Raw genomic sequence first — 25,865 nt, forward strand, 5'->3', positions numbered from 1 at the left:
TTCCTCCTGTCAATCAATATTGACGGTAAGAGTCATTGATGAGTATTTGGGTCTGAAATAGGTGACTTTGAAACCAAACATCAAGCACCGTTTACCGGATTGAAGCCCGGGCTTTAGCCAATCACGGTACATAAAAACTCACTTCACAGAGCGGTATTCAAACGGTCATATCAGCACCCAAATCACCAAATGAAGTACAGCCAGAAGATAATAAAACGCTGTGCATAATCAGCACCGTCCGCTTCTCCCGGCACTCAAATTAAGAAGCACGGGCTTGAGAATGATTCAGTCACCACCAGCCAATCAGGGATCCGGACCAGTCACTAAACATCCGAGATCTGTGAATGTCAGATCTGCTTGGTGTAAGCTTCGATCGCCAGGGACCATATGACGTACTTCAAATCGAGGCTCCATGCTTTTCAACAGCCAGAATAGCACTACCGTGGCAGCAAAACAATGGGGAGTTTTAATTAGATTAAATTAAGGGAGGCCTGAAGTTTCCTCTTTCTTAATCAGTAGACAAACGGGACCAGGTCTGTCATTTCTGTGTACCTTCCACATGTCACTGCTTAGACTTTGCATTCATGTATCACCACTAAGAGCCTGGCGATATTCTTTCATACCAAACCGCGTTCAACTTGTAAGAAGCACCACGATATTTCATCCCGCAAGATACACTACAATGCCTCCCAAGAGAGCCAAACGCGAGTCTTCCTCGCCTCCAGCCAAAAAGGCAAAGACTTCCAAAACAAACGGTTCCAGCGCATCAGATGCTTTGCGCCAACCTCATCACAAGGCTGGAGAAGCCGAAGAGAATGGAATCGCGATCCGGAAATTTTACCCCCCAGAAATGAGCAATGCGAGAGCTCGCGCCTACAACGACAATGAGCTTCCACGGCCAATCGAGGTACTCGTCAGTGCCCTGGAGGATACAGCGCAGGAGCGCAAGAGCACCAATGTAAAGAAAGCCGTCGTCCATTGGTTCAAGATGGATTTGCGACTATCCGACAACAGAGCCTTGGCTCTGGCCAGTGATAAGGCGAAAGAAGCAGGAGTTCCTCTGATTGCGATGTATATCATCAGCCCCCAAGACTATGAGGCTCACCTGAGGTCACCAGTTCGTATCGATTTCATGCTCCGAACTCTGGAAGTCATCAAGCATGATCTTGCAAAGCTCGATATTCCTTTGTACGTGGAAACGGTTGAAAAGAGGAAGCGTGTTCCCGACCGGATCTTGGAGCTCATGGACGAATGGGGCGCCAGCCATTTATACGCCAATATGGAATATGAAGTTGACGAATTGAGGCGCGAGGCCTCCATGATCAGGGACTTTGCAGAGAATGGCAAGGCATTCGAAGTCGTCCATGATACCTGCGTCGTCCCCCCAGGAGAACTCCACACTGGCGCTGGGAAGCAGTACGCAGTGTACACTCCATGGTACAGGTCATGGGTTGCTCACATTCATGAGAATCTTGATCTTCTAGAGCTATACGAACCACCTGAGAAGAACCCTAGCAGTGCGCGAAAGGACTTTGCGAAACTTTTCAAAGTTGAAATTCCGGATGCCCCCAAAAGCAAACGGCTTGATGGCGAAGAAAAGGAGCGATTGCGCTCGCTTTGGCCATGTGGAGAGCACGAGGCGAAGAAGCGTCTAGACAAGTTCTGTGAAGAGATGATCGGCAACTACCAGAAGAAGAGAAATATCCCAGCTGAGGCTGGTACTTCTTCTATATCGGTACATCTGGCGTCTGGGACGATCAGTGCTCGAACATGTGTACGGACCGCACGTGATAGAAACAAGACGAAGAAACTGAACGGTGGTAATGAAGGTATCCAAACCTGGATCAGCGAGGTTGCTTGGCGAGACTTTTATAAGCACGTTTTGGTCCATTGGCCCTATGTCTGGTAAGTGAAGCAAATGAAAGCATCTCATAAATTTGACTGACAGGAGCAGCATGAACAAGCCTTTCAAGCCCGAATACTCAAACATCTCATGGTCATACGACAACGATCATTTTGCCGCTTGGTGTGAGGGAAGAACGGGCTTTCCCATCGTCGATGCAGCGATGCGACAGCTAAACCATCTGGGGTACATGCACAACCGCTGTCGTATGATTGTCGCTTGTTTTCTAGCAAAGGATCTCTTGCTAGACTGGTAAGCTACCTTAGTAAAAGCATTGATGTTTGGGTCGCCCTTCTAACTTCTTCGCAGGCGAAAAGGCGAAAGATACTTCATGGAACATCTTGTCGACGGTGACTTTGCTTCAAATAATGGTGGATGGGGTTTCAGCGCCAGTGTTGGCGTTGACCCTCAACCTTACTTCCGCATCTTCAACCCCTTGCTGCAGAGCGAGAAGTTTGACCCCGATGGTGATTACATCCGCAAATGGGTTCCCGAGCTGAAGGATCTTGACAGCAAGGCTATCCACGATCCATACAATCGAGGCGCTGGACCCAAAGCCAAAAAGAATGGCTATCCTGCACCGATTGTTACGCATAAGGACTGTCGGGAGCGAGCGTTAGCAGCATACAAGGAGGGCCTTGCGAGTGGCGAGTGATATATCGTGGTGCATTCAAACAATTGACTGATAGTAGTGGCCGGGTCATTTGGAAATGTATGAGTTTGTTAGTTAGTTGGATAGCATACATGTATTAATACCCTAGTGGTTCGGTTTGTTTCGAAGAACTCTACTGCCTGCTGTTGGCATATAATTCTGAACCGATCATGAGAATCAGCGAGCCTTGATTCAGTCAAATTCTAGTGACGTCGATTTCATGCCCAGTGGTACTCCACTTCTGTGTTTCCTCGAAACTGAACCACCCGCCAGAAGATGAGCCTCAAGGAAAGAGAAGAGCTTAGATCAACTCGTTCTCTGGCCCTTGGGCTTGAAAATGTCACCGTTAATGTATGGGCACTCAGTAGTCCTCCTTGGCTGGGGCCTCATGTGGGATCTACATAATGCCGAGTCCGACCTTTGTGATCTTGGGGATAGAGGTTGTGGAACAGCGGATTGGCCAGCAGCAGATCACTTGGTCTACGATTTGCACGCAAGATTAGGATAGTCACAAGTTGAAAAGTTCATGTTAGACCCGTATCTGTACCATAGCAAACGACTTGAGCGCTACGGCTTTTTCAAGGCCTAGTCAATCAATCTGCGGCACGGAGACTATCAAAGTAGCCCCAGAATCCTCGGAGTGGTTTGAGAAGTCTGTCCGAGGAGACTTCGCTAGCCGTATGTCGGAGCATAACCAGTTCATCACATCTTCAAACACATATTCGGGATATCGTAATGTTGTCTCAAAATCGAGCCGAACGCCTCGAAGTGGATTTGCTAGATGCAGCCAACCCTAGTTTCTTTCACCCATTGCCTTCGTGCCCGGACCCAAAACCCTGTAGTCCATTCGTATCAGACTCCCATGTCGAGGAATCTCAGGACCAGTTGTCGAGTAACTTTTTCCCCACAGATTGAAATCCTTTATCGCTGTCCGCTCCAGACGCTCTTGAGGAGACCGTCGCGCTGGGCCAGTCGGTTGAGGGAGTCGTCGCTCTCGCCCATGGCTCGGACGAAACCGCAGAGGGCGTAGACGTGGTTCTCGCCCTGGATGGCACGGCCGTTCTCGTCAACCTTGGCGATGGAGATCTGGACAGAGCCGTGATCCTTGGCCTTGATGATGCGGTTGGTGGCGCTGCACTTGCGGGGGACGTAACTGGTGATGCCGTATCAGTATCATGAATTGTGCCTTCGCGCGGCCATATCGAAATGTCCTAATGGAAGTCTTACAGGTCCACAATCTCGCCGCGGTCGTTCTCCATTTTGGCTGGTTTGAAGAAGGTGGTTTTGGGTGATCTTGAGAGGTTGTGTCGACGAGAGGTAAGAAGGAAGATGAGTAGAGTAATTTCTCAATAATCTTTGATTGTGGGAGTGGAGCAAACTCCGGCCCTACCTTCCTCGAGTGGGTCCCAGTCTTGAGTATCACGTGGACCATCAGGTGACAGCGCGTACTAGATCGCGAGTCAGGGATTAGCGTCGACTCGGATTTTGGCGAACCCCTTGCGCCTGAAGGCGAACCACTTTCTATGACACGGATACCAAGATTAGGCGTTCTCAGATCATGACCCCGCCGTTGCTTATTTTTAACGTCTTTCAACCTCGACATCATTCTGCTACAAATATCGGGCCTGAGATGCGCTCTGCGCTCTCGGTCCATAAACTTTGGTTTGAGTGTCATGGTATCCTCTGATGTATTTGGGACTTCGCCACTAGGAGACACAAGACGTCAACCGTTGCACGTTGATTCTTCATCCCCTGACCTTCCATCCCTTCGGGACGTTTTAACGACGAAAGCCACATCCCAACCTTCGGTACACAATGGAAGCGGAGCAGAAGCACTTTCGAGGGATGGACCATCTGGTTTTATCTCTGCTCGCCAACTCTATCCAGCAACAGAATCGGCCTCGAAGGTTGTTACGACACCATCGACGGGATTAACCTGGGCATTATCCCACCCCGGTGAAGTCACAGGACTCGCAGAAGATTCATCTGGAAACGGTGGATTTATTGCTGGAGACAGTGAGCCACCAAAAGAACGAGAGGAACATATAGAGGTGATCAAAATCACGGGCAAGTCGACCAGAAAGCCTCGCCAACAGAAAGTGTCAAAACAAGCTGCACCTAAACGAGCTGCCAAGCCTAAGCCAGCGACAAAGAAACAGTCGAGCAAAGCAGCTAGCAAAGACCATAGCCCTGCAGAGGATAATGATGATGACAAACAAAAGAAAGTCAAGGCTTCGAAGCCAAGGAAGAAGACCGGCATTATGAGTAACCACTTTCCACCAGCAGAGGATTCGAAGGATTCGGAAAAGGCGAAACAGATTGATGTGAATGAACCCCTTCATCTGGAACAGGCACCTGCACGGAGATTGGACTGGACCCCTCCAGCTCAAAAGACTATTGTCGATATCGATTCAGATTCATCTGTTTTCAAAAAGTTGGGGTCCTCTGAGGCGGATCAACAGCCTGTCTTCAAGAATCTTGTCGGGGGTTATTCTTGCATGGAAGTGCCTAACGAATCGACATCTCACAGCATAGCGAATGCTTCGGACGAAGACTCTAGTTTCCTCAAGAAACGGAAGCGCATCGAACTTTTAGCCACAAAGGGTACCGATTCACCAGCTATGGCACCTGACAAGTCTCCAACGAAGAAGGCCCCCAAAAAGAAGAGGCCCAGGACCATTACGGAACTTGCAACGGCTGCGTACAGAGTGCCTAGTCCGCCAGATACTGAGCCGCCAAACGCTTCTATACTTGACCATTTCCCCACTACTAACAAGCAGACCTCTTTGACTGATGAGCAACCAAAAAATGCTAAGGGCAAAAGCACATCACGACGGAAACCATCAAAAACCCCTAAAAAGAAAGTGCCCCCAAAGCCCGTGCTGTTGTCGCCCAGTGCGGCTTTGGCCCAGGTTGCTAACCAGGACTTTGTCTTTGGTACCTCAAGCCAGCTTGCCAGAGAAGAATCCCCGACTGTTCTCAGGGATCTTCAGGCAGCTTTGAGACAATCGAACCAGCACCATGACATAGATTTTACCATACCTATGAATAGTGATGCAATCGAATCGCCGCAACAACGAGGTAACCTTTGGGATGCAGCTGCTCGTGATGCAGAAGGGGATCTCTTCGATGTCGAAGTGATCAATCTTGCAGATGACACAGAACTCTCAGAGGTTGGTCATGTTACAAACCCATTTGGGTATCAGCTGGGTGCAGACGATTCTGTCATTTGTGTCGAGAGCCGTGTGCTCAATGATCATGTTCCACCTGCCAAGCCTTGCGACGATATGCGACCTGATGAGAAGGACCTGGTCGACTCAGGAGCTGGCTCCCCGTACTTCTCCGACAGTGAACTGTCAACAAGCACCGACATCCATCGCCCACCGCTAGCACAAACAGAAGTTAGCCAGGCAAATCAAATGACGACAGTAGAAGAACCTGAGAGCTTGCCCGAGCTCCCAGCACAACCACCTCGACCCAATTATGAAGCGTTCACAGATATTCGCTTGGCGCGAGAAATAAAAAGGTTTGGATTCAAACCCATCAAGCGGAGAAGTGCGATGATTGCACTACTCGACCAATGTTGGCAGAGCAAGTCTCGCATGGGCCAGGCCAGCCTCCATACCAGCACCAAGTTATCTTCACCCACCAAAACTACCAGGGCGAAATCGCCGGCTACTACTAGCAGTCCAAAGAAACCCAGAGGCAGGCCGCGGAAGAACAGTATTAATGCCCCTGAGCCCCAGGAACCGCCTCCATCTGCTCAACCGCCTGAAACCCCCAAGAAGCCTCGTGGCAGGCCGAGGAAAGACAGTTTGAGTTCGGTACCAGGCGCTGCCTCTCCGAGCAAGCCTAAATCAGCGGCGAAACCAAAGCGGGCGGCGGCATCACCTCGCCGCAAGAGGGCTACTGCTAAATCTGTTATTGAGATCCCTGACTCCGAAGATAACGAGAGCGACTTTGCTTCTTCGCCCGATACCAACGCTGAACAGATGTTTTCTTCCCCGCCACCACTGGACATGTCCCTTACGACTAATGATGGTACACCGCTCACGGCCACCCAGAGCGATCAAGAGGCGCTCTTGTTTGATCACATCACCAATGCTGTTACATCTGCCCCACGTACTACTGACCCACAAGAACCGTCCTGGCATGAAAAGATATTGATATACGATCCAATCGTTCTAGAAGATCTTGCAGCATGGCTCAATACGGGCGAGCTTAGTCGCGTGGGCTATGATGGAGAGGTCAATCCAAATGATGTCAAGAAATGGTGCGAGTCGAAAAGCATATGCTGCCTGTGGCGAATCAGCCTGCGCGGCAAAGAACGGAAGCGATTTTGAAACCATCGGATAGCGAGCATGGCGTTAATCTTCGACTCTTTTTGAATTACCAGCGTTGTTATCAACATAGATTTGCATCTACTGGCATAGGTGTTTTCTACACTTCACAGAGCGTTTGATACCGTTGTCTAGAGTTGTTGGCATGAGGTGGGGTAGAAACATGGATGAGACAGTGCTCACTATTTGACTAGGTAGACAAGAACGAGCTCAATGTTTAAACGGCAACAATGATAAATACATTCTACCATAACGACGGGGCTGCTCTTCCAGAGCGCCAGTTCACATATATACACTCTGATCCATTCGTCGCCAAGTGCGCCTGCGCGGGTATCAACTTCAATTCCTTCGAGATTCGCTTTGTTCAGTTCTGGTTGCTCTGTGCCCCCTGCGTTCCCTGCCCTGCCCAGACGTCGGGCAACTCCTTCGGACCGTTGAGGTAGATTTCCATGGCCCTGCTCGTGTCAGCCTTCGAATGTCAAGCAAATCGGCGCCTCTTACACAGATTCAGGCATGATGTCACTTGGTAATGAGGAAGGGCTTCTCAAGGATGGCAAAGCTTATTGGATACTGTGAGGCCTTTTGTATCGAGTTGCAAGCCCATGGAGTCGACTTTGTTATTGAGAGAATGATTCTAGGATCTTGGGTTAGGTGGTGGCTAATTTATATTTCGAACTAGTGGCTTTCACCACGGCGGATTATCTTCTTTGGCTGCAACACAACATCTCCAGGATCCAGCGTCGATAGTTCGATCATCAGCTATGCTACGGGACACCAATGATATCACACCACATCAGTTTTGCGGCTCTGCTGTATCCAGCTGCTCCAGTAGCTGCTGCGAGAGCACACCATCACGGAAGAAACTGTTGTATCCTATGTATGCTACCGCGATAGCGTGCAGCTTCTCCCTTCATCGGTCTATCCACAAGGCATCGGATGGTGTAGATGGCGCGCCAATGACGGACCTCGGTTCTCCCTTGCGGCGTTGGATAGCCCAATCTGGGGCAGATGAGTCGGTTACGTGGTTGGCGCATCTCGGCCAGGATCCTTATCGGGGAGAAGGACGCGGTGTGTCTCTCGTGACCTCGGGCTGGTAATGGTTGCCGATATTCTGGCAATATTGACCTCTTCCAGCAGATCATGACAGCTCATCCAACATCTCGAATACTGCAGCTAAAGCTCCGGTATCTGTGTCCTGTCGTGGAGCGCAATGGAACCAGCGAAACCTGGGCAACAGGTCTATCCTTGTGGCTTCATTCGCCAGATTGGGGTCTCTATTGCATGGTCTGGGGAAGTTGTGCTCGCAATCGAAAGACTCGCTTGCATTTCGCCATCTGCATCCAAAGTCATGCCTCAAAGTTACTCCAGGCTTTTGGCGCTCAAACCCCGCCCACGGCCCGGCTTGCCATATTGGAACCCTGAAACTTACATGCATCGAGCCATCCCACACAACCATCCCTCTTTAAGCCAGCGAATCAACCATCAAGAATCCTTGGCATCACCACGACCTGGCGGCACGGATTGGCCTTGACTGCGGGCATCTTTGATCACATTTCCCTAGCTGTGGCAAGTTGAGGCTCTGCGTCGATTATCTTTCGAGATGGACGCCGCGATCTCACCGAATTCAGTATCTCGAACCGTCATTCACCATGCGCGTTATACAGCTGTTACATGTTCATCCCTCACTGGTGGAATGTAGAGTGAAGTGGGATGCTTGAACTACGATCCTATACGGAATCGGATCTCCCTGCTGCACCATTGAGCGAGAATCGCGCCTGCGCAAGGGAAAATGGTATTACGCCGGAGCTCATGGTAGCTGAAGGTGTGAGGTCCCCGCGACTGAGCTCACACCAAAGGTTGCGTGGGTGCGTTAGCTTGAAGAGCTAAAGCGACCTGATGGCGGCCATGATCTGAGCCAATATTATAGTGACAACAAGGGGAGTATCAAACAGAGGAGCCACAATCCTTTTATCGTAACGTCGCCGGCTCCGTTGCGGCCCTTTGGCCTTGGAGCATGCCAGGCCCTGATTCGCTTCCCGTGCCGGAGCTAGTGAGGCCGGTCCGTAACGGTGCCTATTTCATGATTATAACGAGCTCCGATATCAATCGTAGAGAATTTCGTCAATTCATGAAAGAAATGTTGCATCAGATCAGCAATTGATCGCACTGTGATGGTCATTACGGGAGATCCAAGCGAGAACACGTCGATGGGTATCCCACCATCAAAGAGATCAGCTGCCAGTGAAGTCGCAGCCTACCTCAGCGAGATAAGGACCTCCGGGCAGACAATACCGTTATCGCAGGTTGAATAAGTTTCGATGTGTTTAATTCCGCTGTCAGGAATCAGTCGCATATTGACGGCCTACGAGATCTGCCAATCGCAGCTCTCAATTGGCGTCACATCACGTCTAATCGGATGCGTCAAGTGATACCAACTATCTGGGTTGCCTTAAACCTTCGATCCCACTATCATGACGTGCGGGAGACGATCCCACGCTGTGAAAGGCGATGAATGCAAGGCAGCCGAGTTGTGATGTATCAGAAAATGCCATCCTCTTTAAGAGCCCCTTGTGCAAAAGGAGTTGAAGAGAGGACATGCCGGGCTCGTAGGGCTTGTGGTACACAAATGCCGAAGATCTCCTGATATTGATAAGCTTGATTTATGAGTGGGTGTTCACTAATAATTCTTGGCCTGGTATGGGGAACTGGGAGCATCTTGGCTCATGAGAGTTGCGATGAGACGTCATGCCCGTCAGACGCCTCTTGCATGTGAAGACCAACGGTCCTCGGATAACCTTGGCTTTACTAAGTTTACTCGAATTAAGTTGAGATTGATAATTAGTCTAGCTCGCCAATCGTTCAAGTCGACAGCGGGTTTTAGGATTTTACTCTCACGGAGAGTCCGTCAGTTCAAGACAGGCTCGGTGGTAGTCGGTCTCCGTCTTCCCTAGGTAGTTGTTACCAATAGGGCGTACGCATTGACTCATCACTCTCCTAGACTACCACTCACGATATGACTACCTATTTCTCGCTGCACTGTGGCCAACAAGTGAGCCCCTCTCCGGTCGGGTCAACGGACAGCCGTGTTGACAGTAGAGGGCAAATGACCTCGTAGAACGGAAGTTTCGGAGTCGCGAAATTGCGAAATGATTCCATAAGGTAAGATTTATATCGCGATAATTATATCCACCAGCGGAATTAACCATAAGTTTACAGCTTATGGTTATTCAACTCTTGAGAGACAAAAGTGCGACGACTTATACCAAGTGAAAACGTTCGTGATTCTTTGATGACGACACAGTCGACTCTGAGCTCTGGTGCTAATACCTAACGCGGAATTAGTGCTGACTTTCGGGAGGATGAATGAATAATCATGGAATGAAACTGTCAAATAAGAGTCTAGAATCTCCCCAAGCCCAGCCCAGATGTTAGTGTCCCTCTCTGCTCTGCTCTGCTCTGATCTGTCCGCCACGGAGCCGAGTGAGGTGTTAACCCCGTCTGTCTCCGCCGCCCGCACTATCGCCCTAACTAAATCGAAGAATCACAAGGACGTGCATCCCCGGGATTTTAGGGGCGTCTAGGGCGTCTGGGCGCTGTCAGCTCGGATCGTTTTCTTGAGTAGTGCTGGCGTTGGTGCCAAGGCAGGCACCACTTTAGTTGGTTTTTAAGGGATCATCAATACGACAAACAAGCAGACCTCCACCACAACTGTGGTCGCCCTGCCCGCCCTGATCAGAAGTGCCCTGGAAGTCTCAACTGAACCCCCCACCCTCCAATTAACCCGGTCGAGTCCCATCCATCCACCTATCCATCTTCCCTCTGCAACTCAATCACAGACCAAACGTTCTGCGTCTTTTCTCACCTTATGTTTCACAAAAACAGCCTTCTCAGCCTCTTCTTGGCTTTTTGAGGGCTTCACGACAGGTTCTCTGTCTACAGCTGCATGATTTGACGTTACGCATTTCCTCACCTTGCATTGCAGTCGAGGTTTCGTTAGCCTGCGTTACCGCACCCGCATCCGTATCGCATCCAACGTTGATGGCCTCGCCCGCATTCCGTTCATCCCTTGCCCGAGCCCGAGTCCGCGGATTCTCCGTACATCATTTGCCTGGTCTTTTCCAGGTTCTTCGAATATCGTAAACAATCTATTGTTGTCGCCATCTTTGACTTGATCTTGATCTTGCACTCAAGACGATACAAACAATGTCGGCCTACCTCGAGGGCATGGCCCTCGGATTCGGCTTCAATGTATCTGAAGGGCTTGATTCTGCGCAACAGTCCACAGCATCGCCTTCATCCAATACCCAGCAAGATGCTTCGTCCCACACCCAACCGAATTCTTTTCAAGGCAACGTTACTGTCTATCAGACAACAGGGCCTGACGCCCATACAAGCCCAATCCACCTGCCCGGAAGCAACACGCCCGCCCTGAATCCGCGATCATGCGTAACCTGCCGCCGTCGGAAAGTTCGATGCGACAAGCAGATGCCGTGTTCCAACTGTCGTCGAGCACAGATTCCCTGTGTCTTCCCCGCCCCCGGAAGAGCTCCGCGGCAGCCGCGCCGAAAAGACCCAAATGCGCCCACCAAGAACTCAAGCCAGCGCGAGATAGAATTGATGAAGAGACTTAGGAAGCTGGAGGGCATTGTGGAAGAGCTAAGCGGTCAGATTGAGGTTGAATCTGGCGGCAAAGGCCCTTCATCAACCAATTCGCCCGAAGCGCATGCAGGTCAAAGCACATCGTTTGACGCCTCGGCGCATAATACTCAAAGACAACCGTCCAATGCAGGGTCTCATGCAGGCAACATTGGAAGGACTGATGACAGCCCAAGGGGCAGCGATGCTACAAGTGAACAGAGCGAGACTGCTCGCAAGAATATGCATAAAAAGTTTGGACGACTGGTTTTGAGCGACACTGGAGGAAGCCAAAGATACGTTAGTCATGGTTTTTGGTCGAAACTCAATGACGAGGTTGGTCAGTCCCTGGTATTGTTGCTAATGTTTGACTGACTCTGTCTACCAGCTCGATTCAATACGTGAAGAGACTCAGAAGCTTACTGATGAAGACTTGGATGAGTCTGAGGAGGATGAAACTCCAGATACCTCACCCGCATCCGCACTCTCAGGGAACCACAATGCCTGGATATTTGGTTACCGCTCTGCAGACGTGGATCTCGATAAATACTGGCCCCTGCCTTCCCATATACCGTTCCTATGGTCTGTATATCAGGAGAATGTGGAACCGTTGCTCAAGGTGCTGCACATTCCAACCATGGAGCCCATCTTTCGGGATGCGCGAAAAGATCACAAACAACTGTCTCCTGCAAATGAAGCGCTCGTCTGGTCAATATATTATGCTGCACTTACATCCCTGGAACCTGACGAGGTAGGAAGACACCCTTAACTATAAGCAAGGAGAATGCTAACTTACGAACTCAGGTGCGAGCTAATCTTGGACTCAACAAGGAGGACGTTGTTGTGCAGTACCGTTTCGCAGTCGAACAAGCCCTCGCCAAAGCCAACTTCCTGAACTCGTTGGAGACTCCAATCATGCAAGCGTTGATCATCTTTATTCTCGTGGTCAAAGGCCAAGATTTAAGTCGTTTCTGTTGGTCTTTAACCGGTTTGGTAGCACATCTTGCTCAAGGCATGGGCCTCCATCGCGATGGGTCGCACTTCGACCTAAGTCCTTTTGAAACCGAGATGCGAAGGCGTCTCTGGTGGGCGTTGCTTCTATTGGATCTCAGATCAGCCGATGAGCTGGGTACTGATCTTATCATCCAAGACTTTAATTATGACACACAAATGCCGAGCAATATCAATGATACCGACATCAAGCCCGACTCAACGGAGGCCCCCGAGCCCAGAGAAGGTCACTCTGACTGTTCGCTGGCACTTGTTCGTTTCGAAATTGCTGGCTTTGGACGGCGTCTAGTCCGACTATCATCCGCCTCAATGTCGTTCTGCCCCCAGGGAATGCCTTACAAGGATACCAGCCTTGCCGAGCGAGAACGCATGCTCATCGAGGTTTACAATAGAGTGGAGGAAAAGTTTTTGAAACACCACACTGGCGATTCTGATCCGTTACATTGGATGGCTGCTTCAATTGCGCGCGTCATCATGGCCAAGATGACGTTGGTAATCTACCAGCCAGTCCTCTTCCCAGGCTCCGAGGGCGAAGGTACACTTTCGGAAGAAGCAAAAGAACGTGCCTATGTCGCAGCGATTGAGATTGCGGAATACAATCACATCTTGAATAACGACTCGAGGTCTAAACAGTTTAGGTGGCTGTTCAAAACCTACACCAACTGGGCAGCTATGGCCTACTTCCTCATCGCTAGTTGCCGTCGGCCATGGACTCCTCTTGTGGAACGCGGATGGGGGGCCGTCAGTGGATACGAGGGTGGACCAGGACAACTGGTGCGATCTGCCGAATACGCAACTGTTGTGATGCCTATCAGGAAACTTTACATGAGAGCCCAAAGGCACCGCGCAGCAGAGATCACTCGACTTCGCGGAAATCCTGAAGAAGCACGTCGGCTGGAATTCGAAGAAAGGACGAACCCAAGATACCAGGCCAGGTTTGGGCAAGACGCGGACGGTGCAGCCAACAAGATGGAGGAAATGAGGGAGAAATGGAAGGCTCTGGTGCGGTCTGACGGAAGTAACGTGCCAATGTCGACGCCAGCTGAGCTGAGCCCTGTTATGCCACCGTCGATGCTCCAGCCAAAACAAGAACAAACACCATCCCGCCCTCGGACACCATCAGCCTACGACGTTCCGGGGACGCTCGACCTTTCTGATACGACCATGGGCTACATGAATGACCTAATGGCAGACACCACACCCTTCCCCATGGTGAATTTCTGGCCACTGCAGGATGTCGGCTCTGTTCAAATCAAGGCCATGGGTACGGGAATGACGCCAATGCCAAACATGTCTCAAGATACGACGCAACATGGAGATACTGGCCAACAGTTTTCACCACAGACCATGCAATTCCCCAAGGACGACAACCCGCCCCCTTACCTCTGGGGCGGGCAGTTCCCGTCGATAAACGCAAACTTCGATAACACAGGCTTGGACGATGTTGATATGCTTGGAGATGACTTCAACTGGCATACCTGGAGCCAGAATGTTCGCGGTTTGTAGATAGGATCGTACTGAGATACACGGTCACTGACAGACTGTGTTGCCAGATAGTCGATATTGATTAATCATCGGAGTGTATTGGGAGTGGAGTAGCTAGCTACTTGCTTATCTATTATGTATGATACCCGGCGGAGTAAGCATGAGGTGGACGATAATAATTCTAGACCATCTTTGATGAGGTGATATCTCTTAGACCATCTTTATCGAGGATGCATCTTTGACGCTGCAGGATATTCCAGCACTTGACCCGTGCTCTGGCCCGTGACGTGTAGGAATGTCCGCATGTAATTGCCCGGGCTATCCCACCAGCAACACGTATGTTCGTGAACAAACTTTATCAGCTGTTCACCGGGTCCAAAGGCGACAAGATCTGCCACGTTTAGCAACATCTGATAGTCCTGTGTGTAGCAACTGGCTTCAGCTTGCTCATGTCTCATTCGATCAGGGATATAAAGTCCATAAACCGCAGGGGGAATGCCAGCTCTGAGGAGGAGGGTAGTCAGGAACAAACGGTACAAACGCCCGTTTCCATCCACAAAGGGGTGAATGAGGATGAAGCGGTGGCAGAATCGGCAGGCTTTCCAGATCCTTTCTTGGATATCATCCTCCGGTTTCAGCGGGAGCGGGGTCGTATCTAGGGATTCCATTTCCATCGCAAGCTCGGTGATCATGCCGAGCATTGCAGAGGGGATCTGAAGAGGATCCAAGAAACGCGGGTCGCGGGTCATACCCCATTGACGATAATTCCCGTCGCCGCCCCAAGGCTCTTGCGGACTGGGATCATCATTGTAGGTAAGAAGGCGGTTTGCCTCCTTGAAGGTGGCCTCATCAAAGCGTTGTCTATGAATGACGATTCTTGTAATCAGGTATTTTGCAGCCTTGGCGTGTTGCAGTGTTTCCCGGTAACATTTCATGACGCTTTCGTAAGACCGGGGTATTTTCAGGAATTCTAAGTGATCTGTGATTTCTTCGTACACAGAATCGCCCTTAGTAAGCTCTTCTGGGATCGGCAGTTCATTAAATACTGCATGACAAATTCTGTAGGTTGTATCGAGACTTCCGCCTGCCCCCAATATCATGTTTGATCCGTAGATTGTGCGGCTGAGAACCTCCATTAAGCTGTTGGGCTCTACCTGCCCCATGCTTAAGCTGAGGGACTCAAGAAACGGGCTAACGAACGGGCGTGGTACTCCCGTCGTCGCGAAGGAGTAAGTTTCAGGTTCCGTCGTGTTAGCTTCCATGATAACTAACGGAAGGGTTTAGTATATGGAGTGGGCTTTGGAGAATGGAATGCGTTGATGATATTCACCTAAGAGTTGAGACAAAAATAGTTAAGAGAAAGAAAAGATTGGGAGGAGAGTGATGGGAAGGGAAGGTAAATATTTATAGGTACCTACGTAGGCTTGGGGAAGGAGTTGCTTGACTGCAGAGAAAGAAGAAAGAGACTCTAAGAAAGTTCAAGTTATGAACTGAACTGGAAGTTTAGATAGGAAGTACTAGCTATAGAGGGAGGTTGCCTAAAGCTTCCTGATAATAAGTTTTTGATAATGGTTCTCGGAACTATGAGACTCAGTTAACTTATGCCAGAGTTTAGAATACCTAAGCTTCCTAAATGATAAGAGGTTAGGATAACTCTCTTGGTTATAGACAGAGTTGTTCCATCTATGATACGGTATACGCAAAACTCAAACTCAGAGTCTCTTTATCATTTATAGTGTCTTTCCCTAAGTACCTTGTTATTTACTGACTCATATAACTTGGTATGTGGATCCACCGTGAATGCAAAACTCACTCATCCGCGATATCTACAATTCGACAGTTTCTATGTCTACGAAACCCTAACTCAGAGCTTCTCGCTATCAGCTTTAACCTTTCTCTCCTCTTCTAGTGCATCTTCTCTTCGCCTCACTTCAACATTGGTTGGTCCTCCTTTACCAAAGTTAACAAGGACCACATGCTCCCAATCGCCACCTCGCTCGGACCCCCTGAGCTCTGGTCCTGGTTTGTCCAACCCGAGAACTATTCTCTTGTCCTTTTGTCTAATGAAAAGATTATGAGGACTCATGACCTTCTCACTCCACGGAATCATGGCTGTCTTGTGTGCTTGACCCTTTTCTGTCTCTGCTGTGGGCACTCGGTTCAAAAAGGACAGTAAGTTTTCTCTCTGCACTGTGATTCGACGAGATCCTTGCCCATCTGACGATGCCATTGAGTTCTGGAAGACTTTGGCGACTAAACTCAGGAGGAAGTACTGCGGTGGGAATAGGATGATGCTATTTGTGGCGGCACGGGCGAGGAATGATTCCGCCGGTGCAAAGAGGGCTGCTGTGTGTTCGATGCCATTGTCTGGTGTTGGGATGAGCATCTCTGATGGCATGTCACTTTGTGACTGCGGTAGCATGTAGAGATACATCTGCGTGGTGAAGCGTTTTGTGTTGGTGGCGGGTGTGATCCAGCGCGTAAAAGGGATGAGGCCATCTGTTCTCAGTCAATATCACTTCACCGTAATCTGCGTCGACTCATCCTTACCCAAGTCTGGCTCTGCGCCTACTGACTTTAACCACTCTAGGAACTTGACTTGGTTCCCATGTATCATTTTTCTGGCAGTGTCTCTGTCCTCAACTGTCAGGTTTACCAGCTCGTTGTCCTTCTTGGCCAGTAAGATACCAGTCTCCTCAAAGGTCTCTCTGATAGCACCAATTCTGTACGCGAGTCCATCGTGATGTCTCTCTGGGGATTCTTCAGCCGGGATGATGCCATCATGATAAGGGTCTAGATTTCCACCAGGGAAGACGTGCGCCGAGGCGAATGACGTAGAGGTGTGTACGCGGTGCAGTAGTAGGACCTCGTTAACAGGTGAGACTAGTAGAACTGAGGAGCTTGGCCGTGGCTCTGAAGGCGGAGGCTTGTTCACTGAGGATGAATGGCTTCGTGAAATCATAACGGGCAGATATATCTGGGGTATGAAGTTGAAGTTTTGTCTCTGAGCGGTCAAGTTTGTGTCACGGAAGAGTTGACGCGACAGGGAGCGTCGAGTGACACAAAATAACAAAGACATGAGGAGTAACTACCTCTTAGGTATAGGGAAACATATATGGCCAATAGATTTGCAGCATGACTATAAGTTGATACTTGTAGGGGGCCATGTGAGGTCTTGAAGCGCGGTTCAGGTGTCGTCGAGCCGAGGTTCCGCTTGGTGATGGCTTTGGATCGGCTCCGAATGCATGGCCGGGCCAGAGACCCCGCTTCGCCGGAGGCATATTCTAGTACAGCAACTCAAGAATGAGTAGAGTATGTATCTTGTTGTTTTGTTGATAAAGGCGTATTTAAATTTCACTGGCCACTTATTATTATCGTCGCAAATGGGAGAGATAACTGTAATGCCAGTGTTTTGTATTGTTGCTGAAATACCGACTTAGACAATGACAACACCAAGCTTAGACTTAGAGCAGCAAGTGTAAACCATTAAGCAATTGGATATGTATTCAAGACCATTTTTAGTGGCCAGCCAATATCATATAGATCTCAAGCACTTGGAAATTAGGGCCATGCCAACCATGTTAATTCAACTGCTTAATGGAATGCTTATTCCAGGGTAGACAGGAGGCATCAACAAGAGCTCTGCACACCAACACAGACAAGCTCTACCAAGGTACTTGAAACTCTGGAGTTGTCATACCCGAATTAACTACTGATATAATTGAATGAATTGATAATAAAAAGATAACCATGGACTTGCCAAGCTCATGTCAACATGAATCGCAAAAACAGCAAAAAAGAAAGCACATCTCAATCATGAATCTGTATTTATAGGAACAGCCCGATGCGGGGGTCGAACCCGCAACCTTGAGATTGTGAACTCTTAAGAGTCTCACGCTCTACCGATTGAGCTAACCGGGCGTGCTTCGCCGGGGATCAAGCCGGATTGATGGCAGCAGAGAGAGAAAGTTTGAACTATATTGATTACTCTCAAATGCGTGTGATTGAGGCGCCTTGGTTGTGGTGTGGGCTCCAGAAATAGTGTTAAGTGACTGGCGGTGTTTGATTGGCGGACCCATTTCTGCAGGTGCACTGCAGTCACGTGAAATGATCGCACCTTCCTCGTCTAGGGTTTGTCCCCCACGAAAAATCAAAATTGCCCTGAAAACTGAAGCTACTGTCAGTTTGTTCATCTCGAGACCCGAACCCGACCACGACCACGACCTCTTTCACGAAGTAACGCCACACTAACCCTTCAGACAAAATGGCCAAGATCTCGTAAGTCGCTCTCGAATACCCTCAAGAAGACTCTCACTTTACGTCTCTTGTCTCTTGTCTCTTGTCTCGCTTTCTCGCCATCTTCGAATTCTGTCTGTTCTGTCTCCTCCGATGCGCAAAAAAAGAGTTGGGAATTATTTCGAGTGTTGGTTTTGGCGGGGAAACATGGCGACCAATTTTGTGCCTGCGCACACAACGAAATTCAACGACAATATCATGAGAAACACGGCATCACTGGGTTGACTAGTGACGACGACATTCATTGCTCTTCTGCCTTGAATTTTTTCAACTCGACTTCGACGATAATGGCTTGATACACACACACTGTTCAAGTCCAGGTTCCTCCGACGGGCAGATTTTGGCAGAAAATCGACATGGCGAGAACGAGAACAAGAGACACAAAGACGAGATGTTAAGACATCAAGAACAACATACTGACTCACTCTCACAGCCGTGGTGCCCCTGGTGGCAAGCTCAAGATGACCCTGGGTCTCCCTGTGTACGAAAACCTCCCACTACCTACTGTTTAACCCCAACGAACCAGCAAACTGACTCCCCTCTCCAGCGGAGCTGTGATGAACTGCGCCGACAACTCAGGCGCCCGAAACCTCTACATCATCGCCGTCAAGGGTATCGGCGCCCGCCTGAACCGATTGCCCGCCGGTGGTGTCGGTGACATGGTCATGGCCACCGTCAAGAAGGGAAAGCCTGAGCTCCGAAAGAAGGTCCACCCCGCCGTCATCGTCCGACAGTCCAAGCCCTGGAAGCGATTCGACGGTGTCTTCCTGTACTTTGAGGACAACGCTGGTGTTGTACGTACAATTCACACGATAAGAGACAATTGGAGACTAACATGCATGTGTAGATCGTCAACCCCAAGGGTGAGATGAAGGGCTCTGCCATCACTGGCCCCGTCGGTAAGGAGGCTGCTGAGCTGTGGCCCGTAAGTTCTCCCATATTCCCAAGTCCCGTTATTAGCCGTACTAACACCCTCCTCAGCGTATTGCCAGCAACTCCGGTGTCGTCATGTAAAGTGCTTGCTTGCGAAAGAGAATCAAGGAAAGACAAAAGGGCGTGCGGTGCGTGGTGGTTGGGTTTCTGTCCCGAATGCGATCAGATAGAGCGCGGTAAAGAAACATCTGTTCCCCCCCTCCCCCCAAAGGACGAACCTCTTTTTTATTTATTTCCCTCCTGTCCAACAAGAATTGGTAGGAGGCGAAAACTGGGGTGAGGGGTTGTTTTTTATCAAAATCGGGGCAATGTTCTTTTTATCTACTACTTTTAAAGTCGCTGGATTTGGCACAAGGCTCTTGCATTTCGGTTTGCGGCGTGTAAGGATGATTCACATACCAGGCATTCACATCAAGGACAAATCAAAAGTCACTTCAATCCATCTTCTCCTGGGCGTTGTGTTCTTTTTGGGTTAAACTGTGTGCAATTCTTCTCGCCGTGAACCTGTGAAGTTATGACATTGATGTGCATGAACATATGTAGTCAGTCTAACTTAGTAGTACCCCTCAATATGCCATCAAATTGGTAATCTATCAGTGACATCTGTTGCAAACCCTGCTTGTAAGTCTTGATTGGCCCAGAAGAGCTGGTTATGCATTGCTCTTTGCTGCCGATGTCGCACAGCATCTACCCTGTGGGAACAACTTTTTATTCTCATATATTTTCTTCCTCTTGAGAGAGTATGGAGATGGACAGTTTTTCTATAAATAAAGTGGTCTATAAGATCACCTGAATTCATAACACAACCGGCATCCTACCTTTTTTGGCCTCATTGTCGTTCATAGATTTCCGATTTGACTTATGGTTTGTAGTGAGCAATGAAAATGAACCATGAGGCAAGCTACATATCGGACCATTTACAACACAATCACAATCACATCAAAGCAGATATTTTTGTATTTAACTTGACATTAAAATTCGTCTTTTAGGCGCTTGCTAATAAGCTCGCCACACCTTTTCTCACGCTATAAAACCTCCCAACTTGGGCGAGTCGCCCATTTGATGCATGCCGAAACGATTATGCAAAGACCTCCTCCCCTGCCCCTCCATCGCATGCATATATCCATGTATGAATGAACATGAAGAAAGAATAAAAACAAAACTAAAAACAAGACAAGAAACGAACGATGGTTCTTCGCATCTTTAGTGTACAAGAGAAAAAGCATTCATCGGAACCTGCATCCAAAAAAACCTCTCTTGTTTGTTCCGTAGTATACAGAGTGGTTGAATGTATGTATATACCATATGAGACTGCATGTCTCGTGGTGGGTCGTGAGAGTTACATTGAGCTAGCTACCGGGCTGAAGCTCTAGACGTTATTGCTTTTTTTGATTCGTATTTTTGACTTTGTGTGTGTGTGGAAATGTCGTCATTTGATGACCAGTCTAGAGACCAGTCTCGTACTCTCGTATCCTCTACCTCTAGTAGGGGTATCCCATACCAGGCATTCCGTGGCTATGACCATGGCTGTGGTGCTGAGGGTGGCCATGCATGAAAGGAGGAGGAGGATTTCCAGCCTGATGAGGAGGTGGTGGAGGGGGAGGAGGAAGATGTTGAGGGTGACCTGGGTGCATCGGAGGCTGCTGCTGAAGATGAATCGGGTGAGGCGGGTGTTGATGTTGATGCTGATGAGGGTGATATTGATGAGGAGGAAGTTCATGCTGGTGAGGGTGCATGGGCGGTGGTTGATGCAGCATGGGTGGTTGCTGTGGTGGCATATGTGGTTGATCAGGCTGCATCTGCATCTTCAGAGAGGAAGAGTCTCTCTTGATGGTGGCTTTGCCTTTAGGCTTGTTGGGAGCGGCGACACCTGTTCTTTGCTCGGCTGCCGCTTGAGCAGCCTTTTTAGCCGCCAGGGTCGCCTTGCGTTTCTCAACGGCTCCAGCCATATTTCCATTGGCCCAACGATCTGTATTTGCGTTAGCTTGTGAATAACAAAGAGAAACGTGTTTGGAAACTCACTCTTCATCGATGCGGACATCTTCTCCGACTTGGTCATGGACTTGTAGTCTTTGGGTGTATCATCTCCATCGTCCCCTGCGATAGATGGGGGAGCGGAGGGAGGTCCTGTAGCAGGAACAGCAGCAGCAGCAGGAGGAGGCGCTTGAGGTGCGGGTGTCCCTCCGTTCTTGGCATCCTGGCCAGATCTAACCACTTTGATCTTTTGAATCTTGCGATTGTTTGGCACTTGTGCTGGTTCGACGGAGGGAGCTGGTGTAGAAGCACTAGATGGAACCTCGGTGGTGGTGGTACCTCCGCTGGTTCGCTTGCCCTTCTTCTTGGGCGGCGCCTGAGCCAACTCTTCAGCTTCATTGGGATCGTCGCGGAAGCGCTTCTGTCGCTTGGGTCGGAATGAATAAGATGACTCAACAGTGTGGTTAGATGCTTCAGACGAGGCGGTAGTAGGGCGAGAGTCGCCGTTATCGGTGATCTCGTTTTCAGGTGTGACATCGGTATAGTAAGCTCTGGGAAGCTTGAGAGTAACAATGGCACGGCGGACAGGCGCCTTTTCTTCCTTCTCCTGCACTTCTTCTTCCTCTTGGGGTTCGTCATCGACAAACTCGTTGGGGTCAGCCTCCTCGTACTTGACGGCAGGTCTGGCACGGCCACGACGAGTAGTCTTTGCGGGTGATTCTTGCACAGGCTCCTCGGCGTCGGGTGTAGGGGCAGGCTCTTCGGCAGCAACAGCATTCTTGCCGCGACCACGCTTACGCCTAGTCTTGGGACCCGAAGCCTCATTGTCCGAGGCAGCCTCAGTGTTGAAGCTGACTGAAAGGTTTGTTTGGGGCTCATCCTCAGCGTTGGCGTTCTTGCGTCGACGACCACCACGAGTGGGCGGCACAGGTGTTGAGCTTCGACTAACATCTTGTGTCGCGGGATCAAAGAGCTGGACAGGCTTGCGCTGACGTTTGCCGACAACCTCGTCCGTCTCAGTGGCCTTTGCGGTCTGTCGGGGTTGGTTTCGTAGAGATCGTCCACGCGTCATGATCCCGACCTGTTGGGTTTCGGGGTTTTGCTTGCCAATCTTTGAAGGATGAGGATCATATTCAAAGCCATAGGCAGCAGCCATGATACGATCTTGTCCTTGAAGATAACGGGTCTCATTGAGACCTTCCTTGTCGCGAGACTTGTAGCCCTTGACAGCAAATTCGGGTTCTTCGTAGTTGAGGCCATGCTGGTTGAGGTTGCGAGTACGGGCTTCGTACTTGGCATCGGCAGCTCGTCGACGGAGTGAGTTCTCGTAATCGTCGACAACTGCGCCAAGGTCATTCCACTCGTCCTGCCACTGAACCATGGAGACATTGACGGCCTCGAGTAGTTCGTACAGGTCTTCAGTTGGCATGTCCTCGTAATTCTCGAGGATGGAGATGTACTCCTCAGGGTCTCTGAGCTTCCTATATTTGTAATAACGTGTACGTTCTGGAACTTCCTGAGATTCAGAGACGTCGGCGTCATCACCATCATCTCCACCTGGAGCAGGTGAATTGAAAGCTGTAGGATCTGTGGAGTCGGCCACTGGAGAGCCACGCGTAGGAGTGTTCAGTGCTGGTGTAGGGGCTTCGAGGCCCGCCCCATCCACGATATCATACTGATCGTCCACCATGGGCTCCATATCAGTGTCCTTTCCTTCAGGTGTTGTGTCGTCATTGGCGCCGTCTTCATCAGAGCGACCCTTCTTCTCTGGGTAGAGTGTAAACTCTCCATCGACATAAGGCCTAAGATGTGACCACCGGCCGACGGGGGTAGGCTGTGGCATTGACTCCAGGGCAATTCGGGGTGCAACAGGCTTCTGGGGACTTGCTTTCCTGTCTGAGGGAGCAGAAGAAGCGGGAGTCTCAATGGTCTCAGTAGGAGGTGGAGTAGGAGCTTTCAATTCGGTAGGGCTCGAAATGGTGGTGGGTTCCTCTTGAGTGAGAGGAAGCTCAGGCGAGTCTGAGATTGGCAGTTCGTCGGCAGTGGCCGGCACTTGTGCAGACTCTTTGTTTTCATTGTTTTCAGCAGTCTCATTGTTCACCGTCTCATCCTTTGTCGAATCGCCATTCACCTCCAAAGGCGTGTGAACATCGCTGGAGGTGACATTTTGGGGAGATGCGACGTTCTCAACAGACTGTCGAAGCTCTTCAGTCTCTCGAGCAGGTGATGGTGATGGTGGTTTTGAGGGTGACTTGGGTGGTGATGCAGAGCGAGCTCCTGAAGCAGAAGGCGACGACGCAGCTGGGGGCAGAGGTGCTGTCGTAGACTCTTCTACAGGCTCTTGCTCGGGCATTTGTGAAAGTTGCTCAGGTTCTTGTGTGAGCTCCGTGGGCTCTTGTGCAGGCTTGCTTACGGGCTCTTGCACAGACTTTTGTACAAGGTCTTGTGTATCAAGAGGCGCGGCATCAGTCATCTCGACATCTTGGATAAGATGCTCATGGATAGGATGCTCATCTTGAACAGGATCGATGTCCATACTGTCCATTGCGTTCATCTTGTCGTCTTGATGAAGGTCGATTGGCTTGTCCGTTGATGTAGGAAACTGATAGATGTTTGTGATTTGATTTGACGATTCTTGCTTGATGTTGGTCATGGTTTCGGTGTTGTTGTTGGGGTTGGAGAGAGAGAGAGCAGGTTCAGAAGAATCTTGAGGAAGAGGTTCGGCAGTGGGGACTTCAGCAACTCCATTGACAGGCACAGGCACTGGTTCAGATGCAGGAACAATAGGTGAGTGAACAGATTCACTCTTATTGTTCTCCACGGCTGTAACTGGCAGAGGTGCTATTGTCGGTGCTGGCACTGGCTCTGACACTGGCGCTGCCACTGCCACTGCCTCTGTTTCTACCTCTGGTTCCACTTCAACTGGATTAGAATCTGGCACTGCCGTGACAGCTTGTTCAGATTGTGCATCTGCCACTGCTGGCGGCTTTACTTCATTAACAACATCTTCTGCGGCTGGTGACTTATGCGTTGTACTCAGTGATTCCGGCTCGGGTTCCACTTTGGGAAGTTTTTCGGCTGGCGGCTCTGTAGGTTGAGATACAGGTTCCTCGATAGAGGTTCGTGTAGGTTCCACAGCAGAAGAAACTTTGTCTGAGGAGATTTGCTCAACCTGGGGAATAGGCAATGTTTCTTTTGTTTCAGGCTGGTGCTGATTCTCACCAACTTGAGGAGGAGCGGCAAATGCATCCTTGGTGGACTCATTATGGGGAGACTTTTTAGGTGAGTCCTTTGATGGCAACTTGTTCTGGGGGGATGAGTTATTTGAAGCAGCATCTCTCAGCTCAGAGTCGTCGACATCTGAGTAATAGGCACCGACTTCAATTGTGTCTTGGACGTCGTTATCATCATCTTGCAACGCAGCTTGATGATATACCTTGAGGTCACTGGATTTTCGAGTCGGATTCCTCCGGCGATTGGACGGGGTGTCAGCACCCATGGAGGCGCCTCGCCTCTTAGAGTCATTGCTGTAAAAGTCATCTGTGTCAAAGTTGACCTCAGACCTTCTCTTTTTGCCGCGTGCTGAAGAGGTTGAATTGGGAACGACAACATCGTCGTCGATGTGCTCAAACGTGTAATCCACGCGAGCACGCTTACGAAGACTGTGGCCGCCCTTTTTGGGGCCATGCTCACCCTCATCAGGAATTGGATAGTTATCCATAGTAGTAGAGCGCTTCTTCGCATTAGAATTGCGACTACTGCTAGGAGAAGAGAAAGTGAAGGCGTGTTGGAGAGGTTTTGCTGAGCGGCGGCCACCAACGCCTACACCTTGAGGCGTTGTGGTATTAGTGTGAGAAACAACAGGACTTGTGAGTGGATTCAGGTCAAAGGAAGCCTCTGAAGTAGAAGTGGGAGAAGCAGAAGCTCCTAACGGACGGCGACGTTGAGGCATCCGGCGCGAGCGGTCCATTGTACAGCCAGGACAGGCTTGTTAGTTGAGTCTGGCCCGAGAGAGATTTTGTATGGTTGGATGGGATGAGGCTGGGACCCAAGTTTACAGCAAGGACGTGTAGTGGCCAGCCGGGCCCGCGAGAGGCGTCATGCGAGTGAATCCACGGGACGGGGACGGGGACGGGTAACTTAGTAAGAGCGCAATGCCAAATATCAGGGAATACGCCCGAGCCTGAAAATTTATAATCAGACAGACGCAGCCTCGAAAGAGGATGAGACTCAAAGTGCGTGGATATGAATGAATGAATGAATGAGATGAGCGTGTCGGATGGAGTAAGAGAAACAAGCCAGGGCAGAGAAAGAATTTTGAAGTACAGGACAGGGAATTGGCGGCAACTTGCAAAAAAAGACAAGACACGACAGACGGGCCCGAGTAAAAGTAAAACGCACTGCAAGACAAAGGCTAAAAAGACGCCCTTAGTTAACAAAAAGACAAGAGAATAGACTTGATACGCCTTGATCCAACAGGCGATGGGTTTAACCAAGAGTGCAGTGCAATATATGACAAGCAAGAGGCGTGTGTGATGAAGACGAGACAGGACAGGACAGGACAGTCAGTCTCCTTTTGGCTCTGATGTTGGTCTCCCGTCGATTTTCTCAAGGTGTCGTGGTCTGGTCCGTCCGA

The 25,865-nt window shown here is 49.8% G+C and overlaps 8 protein-coding genes across 8 annotated transcripts; 4 read left to right on the plus strand and 4 right to left on the minus strand.

Moving 5' to 3' along the window:
• Positions 1-682: 682 nt before the first annotated feature.
• On the plus strand, positions 683-2,558 carry FTJAE_1594 (deoxyribodipyrimidine photo-lyase; the record flags this gene model as incomplete). The annotated part of the gene is made up of 3 exons (XM_037347699.1): positions 683-1,905; positions 1,949-2,155; positions 2,213-2,558. The coding sequence occupies 3 exons, from the start codon at positions 683-685 to the stop codon at positions 2,556-2,558; spliced, it is 1,776 nt and encodes a 591-aa protein (XP_037211162.1).
• Positions 2,559-3,476: 918 nt separating this feature from the next.
• On the minus strand, positions 3,477-3,814 carry FTJAE_1595 (40s ribosomal s21; the record flags this gene model as incomplete). Its single annotated transcript, XM_037347700.1, has 2 exons — positions 3,477-3,708; positions 3,783-3,814. The coding sequence occupies 2 exons, from the start codon at positions 3,812-3,814 to the stop codon at positions 3,477-3,479; spliced, it is 264 nt and encodes an 87-aa protein (XP_037211163.1).
• A 414-nt stretch (positions 3,815-4,228) lies between these two features.
• FTJAE_1596 (structure-specific endonuclease subunit SLX4) lies at positions 4,229-6,898 on the plus strand (the record flags this gene model as incomplete). Its single annotated transcript, XM_037347701.1, has 1 exon — positions 4,229-6,898. The coding sequence occupies one exon, from the start codon at positions 4,229-4,231 to the stop codon at positions 6,896-6,898; it is 2,670 nt and encodes an 889-aa protein (XP_037211164.1).
• A 4,200-nt stretch (positions 6,899-11,098) lies between these two features.
• Positions 11,099-14,047, plus strand: FTJAE_1597 (uncharacterized protein; the record flags this gene model as incomplete). Its single annotated transcript, XM_037347702.1, has 3 exons — positions 11,099-11,866; positions 11,919-12,281; positions 12,335-14,047. The coding sequence occupies 3 exons, from the start codon at positions 11,099-11,101 to the stop codon at positions 14,045-14,047; spliced, it is 2,844 nt and encodes a 947-aa protein (XP_037211165.1).
• A 200-nt stretch (positions 14,048-14,247) lies between these two features.
• Positions 14,248-15,288, minus strand: FTJAE_1598 (uncharacterized protein; the record flags this gene model as incomplete). The annotated part of the gene is made up of 1 exon (XM_037347703.1): positions 14,248-15,288. One exon carries the CDS (start codon positions 15,286-15,288, stop codon positions 14,248-14,250), a length of 1,041 nt encoding a protein of 346 aa, XP_037211166.1.
• A 602-nt stretch (positions 15,289-15,890) lies between these two features.
• Positions 15,891-16,988, minus strand: FTJAE_1599 (NUDIX family hydrolase; the record flags this gene model as incomplete). The annotated part of the gene is made up of 2 exons (XM_037347704.1): positions 15,891-16,525; positions 16,577-16,988. The coding sequence occupies 2 exons, from the start codon at positions 16,986-16,988 to the stop codon at positions 15,891-15,893; spliced, it is 1,047 nt and encodes a 348-aa protein (XP_037211167.1).
• Positions 16,989-18,290: 1,302 nt separating this feature from the next.
• FTJAE_1600 (ribosomal cytosolic) lies at positions 18,291-19,336 on the plus strand (the record flags this gene model as incomplete). Its single annotated transcript, XM_037347707.1, has 5 exons — positions 18,291-18,304; positions 18,756-18,803; positions 18,870-19,116; positions 19,170-19,247; positions 19,304-19,336. 5 exons carry the CDS (start codon positions 18,291-18,293, stop codon positions 19,334-19,336), a joined length of 420 nt encoding a protein of 139 aa, XP_037211168.1.
• Positions 19,337-20,736: 1,400 nt separating this feature from the next.
• FTJAE_1601 (uncharacterized protein) lies at positions 20,737-25,199 on the minus strand (the record flags this gene model as incomplete). Its single annotated transcript, XM_037347708.1, has 2 exons — positions 20,737-21,224; positions 21,278-25,199. 2 exons carry the CDS (start codon positions 25,197-25,199, stop codon positions 20,737-20,739), a joined length of 4,410 nt encoding a protein of 1,469 aa, XP_037211169.1.
• Positions 25,200-25,865: the final 666 nt, after the last annotated feature.

This window comes from Fusarium tjaetaba, assembly GCF_013396195.1.
Source record: "Fusarium tjaetaba strain NRRL 66243 chromosome Unknown NRRL66243_c0000030, whole genome shotgun sequence".
NCBI lineage: Eukaryota > Fungi > Ascomycota > Sordariomycetes > Hypocreales > Nectriaceae > Fusarium > Fusarium tjaetaba.